The 7,356-nt window shown below is 38.8% G+C and overlaps 1 protein-coding gene across 2 annotated transcripts; it reads left to right on the top strand.

Annotated features, from left to right (window-relative positions):
• The first annotated feature begins 603 nt into the window (after positions 1-603).
• On the top strand, positions 604-2,910 carry LOC133738641 (transcription factor bHLH113-like). Of its 2 annotated transcripts, none has more exons than XM_062166218.1 (5): positions 604-1,327; positions 1,446-1,559; positions 1,658-1,720; positions 1,843-1,950; positions 2,273-2,910. In XM_062166218.1, exons 1-5 carry the CDS (start codon positions 950-952, stop codon positions 2,462-2,464), a joined length of 855 nt encoding a protein of 284 aa, XP_062022202.1. In that variant the 5' UTR covers positions 604-949; the 3' UTR covers positions 2,465-2,910. The 2 variants fall into 2 exon arrangements, with proteins under 2 accessions (XP_062022202.1, XP_062022203.1); XM_062166219.1 differs by having other exon boundaries at positions 614-1,327; positions 1,449-1,559.
• Positions 2,911-7,356: the final 4,446 nt, after the last annotated feature.

The following is a 7,356-nucleotide window of genomic DNA, read 5'->3' on the forward strand; positions in this document are numbered from 1 at the left end:
TTAAAATTCACCAACGGTGTCTTGACACTTAGGGGACTTTCAGAATGATACCTGAACTTACAAAGTTATCAATGTGATACCTGGACTCATTTTTTCGTATCAACATCGTACCTATGACCAATTTCTGTAACGGCTCCGTGACGGAAATTGGTCATAGGTACGACGTTGATACGAAAAAATGAGTTCAGGTATCACATTGATAACTTTGTAAGTTCAGGTATTATTCTGAAAGTCCCCTAAGTGTCCAGACACCGTTGATGAATTTTTCCTCACAATCTATTGAGTTTAAACATTTTATTATCATCAATGTGCTTTACGGTATTCGGCCCCTGAATAATCTCGGTTTGACGACAAGATTGATGAATTCCGATAACATTGACCGATCTCAAAAACATAGATGTAATCACACCGAGTCGGCAACTAAGATTGCACAATCTCATCACATAAACCAAAAACCAAAAATTTGATGAGAACATAGCACCACATAGGGACCCCAAAAACCCTTTGTCATGGTCTAAAGGAAAAACGTTATTCTATACGAGATAGCTATACGTTACGCAGCAAGAATGAAGCTCCATTTCCGTTGAGAACAACAGAGATGACGCATTGAGAGTCAAGTTACTGGGGTTAGCCAACACAACCTTGGACGACGAAACCACGGTTTTCTCGGGCCAGGTGGGGTTTGACCAAAAGTCGCCGAGAACCCCCAAAAACCTTAGAACATTGAAATCCCATCTCTACCCCCCTCTGCCACCGTCACACTCACTTCACTCTTCCCTCACACATATACCCAGAAATTCAGAAGCCAAAAAACAGAGCCAGCCAGACTTGTTTCTCTTCTCTCTTATCAACACCAACAAAGAAGCTTCCGTTGTTTTCTCCCAGAACCCTTCTCCTTTCATTTTCGCTTCTCTCTTCTTTCTGGGTGGTCCTTCTTTCTCTTCCCTTAATGGCTGAAAAGGAGGGTTTTGAGGTGGACCAGCTTGGGGTCATAGAAGGGACGAGCTTCTCTCAGCTGCTCTACGAAGTCGAACATGATGTGGTGGGTCTTTGTGTAGATGATCATCAATCCCCAATCTTCAACTACAACACCAACAGCTGTTCCTCGCTTTATTCCGCCACCGACCTTAAAACCCCCAAAATGCTCTGTTTCGGGGACTTTCAGAACAAGGACGGGGACGACCACCACCTAGGGGAAATTGGGTTTCCGGAGATTTCGATTTCCCGGCCGCCGGCTCAGAAATCAGGGCTCACATGCAGCGATTCCTCCTCTGTTTCTTCCACCAGCACCAAAGCGGTCATTTCTTCCTCCAAGTCTAATAGTAATGTAAGTGTTGCAAATTCGCAATTGATTGATTTTGTAATCATTTTTTTTTTTTGAAAAGGGATTGATTTGGTAATCATTATGTGGTGGTTGTTTTGGTCATGATTTTGGGTTTTGTTAGCAGAAGAAGCGAAACGGGGTGGCGCAAGAGCAGGTTCAATGTGCAAGCACCACAACTCAGGCCGGTCAGAGAAGCTCTAAGAAGCCTAAAACGGACAAGCCCGCTGCCGGAAAGGTTTGAAATTTAGACCGGAATTGCTTACCTTCTATCTGTTTTTATTGTGTAATTTCATCTGTGATTAATAACTAGGGTTTGTTTTTTTTTTCTTACAGAGGAGAGAGAAGCTGGGAGAAAGAATCTCAGCACTGCAGCAACTCGTTTCACCCTTTGGAAAGGTACAATCTTTCTCATAAAAACTAATTTATTTCATTTCTTGAAACCTACCCAATTTCAACACTATATCAAAGTTGGACAATTTCATTAAACTAGATTAATGGGGTTTCTTTGAACTGTGCAGACAGACACAGCCTCAGTGCTTCATGAAGCGATGGGATACATCAGGTTCCTGCACGACCAGGTTCAGGTTCTGTGTTCGCCATACCTGAAACGCTTGCCTTCATTACCTGTAAGTATTACTGGAACAAGAACAACCCACCAAAACAAACCCAGCCAAAATCCAACGCACCTTTGTCTGTCAGATTAATTTTGTTTCGACCTCCTTCCCCTCCCTCTCATTGATAACTCTTGTTGCGACCTGACCTGACCTGACCTGACCTTACTCCACGTCACCGTCATGACGCTCCATTGGACTCAGTCTCCGGACGGGTCCCACACTGACGTGACCGCACTTAAGTCTATCGTCCTTAGTCAACAGTCCCAGTTAAATTATGACTGATATTTTTCACCTTTTTTTTTACCGCGGTTAATTTTAGGCAATGTGATTTCAGGAGGGAGGAGGAGATGGGGCGGAGAAGAAGGACGAAGAAGCGAGGAGTAATGACCTGAGAAGCCGGGGGCTGTGTTTGGTGCCGATGGAGTACACTGCACATTTGGCGAACAACAACGGTGCCGATTTCTGGTCACCGGCTACAATGGCGAGCAACAACAACAACAATGTGTCATCGTCGACCGGATATTGATGAAGGACTAGTGAAGGTGCTTTTGTGTACATGGCCAAACCTAGAAGAAGACCTAGTGCCTGCTCGTTTTGGGAACCTACAACAATGACATGACAACGTAATTTTTGGGGTCAAAGGTGAAAAGGGTGAAAAGAAAATACAGGGGAAGGGGAAAAAGTGGGTAGTAGTAGAAGTAGTAATAGTGTCTTTAGCCTAGTAGGCGTGTGAAAATGGTTTTTGTAATTTTGCTTTTAATGTTATGAATTGGAAAGGGAACAGGGAAAGGAATGCTTGTGTGTTTTGGGGAAGGAATACGTGTGGGTTTTTGGCCAAGGTTGCCTTGGCATGGCTTACACATGTAAATTTCCTAGGGCTAACCAATTACCAATGTATTCTTGTATTCTTGTGCATTTCTTGGTTTTGGGCATTGGGGTTTTTGAGTAATAATTACAAGTAAATACTAGAAATTGTGGGTGTTTTTTTGTAAAAAGAAAAATAATTTTTTTATTATCTTAAACTCTCTTTTTGTAGAAAAATTTGGAAGTGCGAATTTCATTCTAAAAGCAAAAAAATGAGTATGGATTTCAAATTTGAGAGTAAATTTCATTCTCTTTCTTTTGATTAATTTTTTGTTTTATTTTGACATTTTGATGTTTTTGGCCAATTAATAATTATTAACTAGCATGTGCCCACACTATGTGTGGGTGTTTTTTTTTTTTTGGGATAAGAAAGTGGGTAGTTTCTTAACCAAAGCAGTTTTCTACAACAATAGTTATTGTTTATTTTATTTTAAGGAATTTAATTTCTTTTTAATTCTTTAAATTGACATTATTGTCCTTATTAGTTATTTGAGTTTCTAAAGTTTTTTAATATTAGAGGGTTATATTCGTTAAATATTTCAATTTTGGAGAGCAAGCTCTCTTCTCTTAATAATAGTATAGATTAGTATTTCAAAAAAAAAAAATAGTATATATTGGATAAGATAATTGTAATTGCAGTTAGCTGTTGGTTTCCCATGTTCAATGAATTTTTTATTTTTTTTTAATTTCACTATCTTTGGTGTACTCAGAAATGTTCACCCAGTTAGTAATTGACCAAGAAAATAATGCTCAACCACCATTGAATGTAAATTCAATGATGGAGTGAATTATTATTAAGTTGAGTTGTTTTCTTTTCCACCTTTGAATTTACATTTAAGGGTGATTGAACATTATTTTCTTGGTCAGTTGCTGACCGGGTGAACACCATTGTTGATGTACTAACCTAAGCTCTTTTTCCTTATCGAAAAAAAAAACCTCTTTTTTTTTTAAAATGCACTAATCTAACCTTAGTATATTAGATAAATCATTTTTAGAGTTTAATTTGAGCAAAGGGCAAATTTGGGTTATTGAAAGTTTAAATTTTTTTTTCTTTTCTTATTTTTCTGTTTCTCTTTTAATTTGACTGTATTATCCCTATATATTTTAGGGTTCTTTCTCGTATACCCAAAAAGCTCTGGTATTTTTCCCAACTGCCCAACACTTTTGTATTACACTGTTCTTTTTAAGAATAGACTAACAAGGATAAGTCTTTATCTAAATGCCATTTGTATCCTATATTAACCTGTGGTTTTGCTAATACTGTTTGACCAAACAAAATTCATTTTAAACGACAAAAGCAAAACAAAACTAGCCTTCAACATGCCTAAGTTTTTCTCCTAACGGCCTCTTGCCTAACGGATACTTTAACAGGCGGAATCACTGCTGTTTGTCTTAGTTTTGGTTTTAAAACTGGTTTTTTCAGTTGAATAGTACAATCAGAACCTTAGATTTCTACAAGATGCAGACATTTGGATAGAGACCTAGGACTAAAGATGAAGATAACTATATAATGACAACGATATTTGTTGAAGAGGTGGATGAGTTACCACATGAATTCATTTATTCAAATAATATACATGTTAAACATTCAGAGCCTCATTCTCAGGTAAACAGCAAAAGCTGTTTAGCTATCCATAAGAATGAGAACATGTACTTACTTGTACTGAAGCACACTACTTCACTTCTAGATAGGAATGGAAGCTCACTACTATGGCTCTTTTCGAATATCGGATTGATGTTTCCGTTTTCGAATGCCTTACAAATGAAACTAAAGCTCCTTATATAGAGAGCGGACCTCAAACTTGAATTCAAAACACAAAAATGTACAGAACAACTCCGTGATCTTCTGCTTTTCTAAGTGCTCCTGATGATGGAGGTCGGACAGGGAAAAGCAAAAGCATTTGGGTGAAATGTTTTTCACCTTCTTCTTTTCTGAAAAGCAAAAGTATCTTTTTGAAAAAGGGAACAGTTGCTTTTTTGTTTTGGTGCTTTTTTCTTTCACCAGCTGCTACATGTTGTCATCAGTCTCTGAGTTGTGGCCAAAGACAAATGAGTTGTTGTCTGCTTGGGCCATTCTAACTGTTGTAGCATTGTCTTCTACGTCTGTGTCGACATACATCTTGTAGTGGTTGTCGTTTTCAAGTTTGTCCATCCACTGCATGCATGCCATTGTTGAGTCTATCTCTTTTCTGGTGAGGGATAGGAATAGGTCACTGCTGACTACGTCAGGATGATCGTAAGCAGTGATAATAATCTTCTCTCCTGCTGCCAGTAAGGTATTGCTGAGGTCTTCAGAGATGATCTTCTTCATGTATTCCAGAGCCATGGCCTTCATCCATGGGATGCTAGAGTTTGGTTGGCCATTATACCCAACACAGGCAGGTTGCAGATATTGTCTTGGAATAATTCTCACATAGTGATATGGAGCAATATATTCAACCTCACCATTTGCTTGCTGGATCCATTCTGGAGGAGTGGATCTAAACTTCAGACGAAGCGTACAGTCTGTTTTTCTAACATTCTTGACTGTATTGACGATGATGGGCGGCAAACCTTTTAGATCATCATTAGTTTTGGTCCACAGATTATGGACAAAACCATTTTCAACAAGCCAAAGCTTGTGTTCTTGCGGATGTTCACTTTGAACATTTACCAGGTATCTTCCAACATAAGGTCCTGCAATGATGAAGAGGGTTGGAGGAACTAAGTCTTCTAAATGGTGCCTTCCTATTAGATGATGGAATTCATGCCAGTCTGATTCTTTGAGTGCTATGATAGGGATCCTAGCACTTTCAGGATTTTCTAGGAAGTGAATTTTTTCTTTCTTGACAGCACTCTGCTGTAATTCTTCGAACTGTGGTCTTGCATTCTCGTAAAGTTCTTCAGCTAATGCAAAGAGAGCTGGAAACATTAGACCACTGCTTCTTTCCTGAAAGGCAAATAAAAGATTATCCAGAATTGCCTTCTGGTGGTAAGCTAATCTCCTGCCAGTTCTGAACACAGGAGTATCAAAAGTCCGAAGTTCATAATTGAAAACATTTATTACTCCAGTTGGAGTAGGTTTGCTTTTTGGCAAAGCAACAGCCGTCAACGGTCGTTTTATGAGCCTTTACCGTCTGCCGTTTGAGACGGGCTAGTCAATCCTTTACCCTGGGATTGATCAGTTGTGGCTAAGCCTCTTGGACTTAGCAGGAATCTCCTGAGGATTTTTTCTTTGGGATCCTCATTGGTTTCATGTTCTTTCCCAGCTCTTCTGCTTCTGGGATTGCAACCTTCGTCGTCGTCATCATTTCTTTTGCTGAACATGGCTAATTCTCTTGTTAAGGCGTCTGGAAGATAGTTCTTGTTTCCTGCAATTAATTCAACAACATAATCATATTGGTTAAGGAATAATTGCCAGTTAGCTAGTCTTCCTCTATCAGCAGCTTTATCAAGTTTGAAATTTTTGAAATTCTTTACTCTGGCACAATCGGTGCGGACAGTAAAAGGTTTTCCAAGGAAAGCTGAAGAATTTAAAATTGTTTTCTTAACAGCCAAAATTTCTTTTTCCCCTGTGGGATAATTCAGTTCTACAGGGCTGAACTTGCCACTACAAAATTTACAGATCTTTTCAATGTTAGTTCCAGGCGTTTTTGCCAGAACAACACCGGACCAGTAATTATCACTCGCATCTGTTTGGAGGATAATTTCATCATTCTCTTCTGGTTTTTGAAGAGGAGGGAGGTTTTTGCAGAGATTTTTTATCTGCTTCACAATTTTCTCATCGTCTTCTGTGAAGTTCCATTTTCTTTTAGAACTTGTTTTAGGAGATAACATTGCTGTTAACCCTGATATTTTTGGGATAAAATCTCTCCCATAATTTATGACACCAAGGAATCTCTCTAGACTCTTAGCATCAGGAATTTTATCTGGGAATTTCCAGATCTTCTCAAGGATATGAGGTTGGAGTTTTATTACTCCATTTTTAATATTTATTCCTAGGAAATCAACTTCATCAAGGATAAAGAAGATTTTCTTTTCACCTAGGATGATTCCATGCTGAACTATCAGCTGTACAACCTCATGAAGGTGTTTCATATGTTCTTCTCTGTTTTTGGAGAAGACCAGAATGTCATCTATGTAGACGACGCAAAACTCCGCAACATGCTTGAAGATATCATCCATTTTTCTCTGGAAGATTGAGGGAGCTTGCTTTAAACCAAAATGCATTACTAACCATTCGTAATGTCCTTGTGGTGTTCCAAATGCAGTGAGAGGTACACTCTCAGGATGCATTTTGACCTGCCAGAAACCCGACTTTGCATCGAATTTTGAAAAGACTTTGGCTCCTCTGAGCTGATTGATCAGTACTCTTACTTGAGCAATTTGATAACCGTCTTTGACAGTCTTCTTGTTGACATCTCTATAGTCAATCACCATTCTAGCTTTTCCTCTTAGAGTTTCTGCATGATTTCTCACGTAGAAAGCTGGAGCATAATGAGGGCTAGTGGAAGGTTGAATTAATCTCTTTTTCAGGAGATCTTCAATATCTTTTCTGAATTCTTTTTGGTCTTC

Source organism: Rosa rugosa, chromosome 3 (genome assembly GCF_958449725.1).
Source record: "Rosa rugosa chromosome 3, drRosRugo1.1, whole genome shotgun sequence".
Classification (NCBI taxonomy): domain Eukaryota; kingdom Viridiplantae; phylum Streptophyta; class Magnoliopsida; order Rosales; family Rosaceae; genus Rosa; species Rosa rugosa.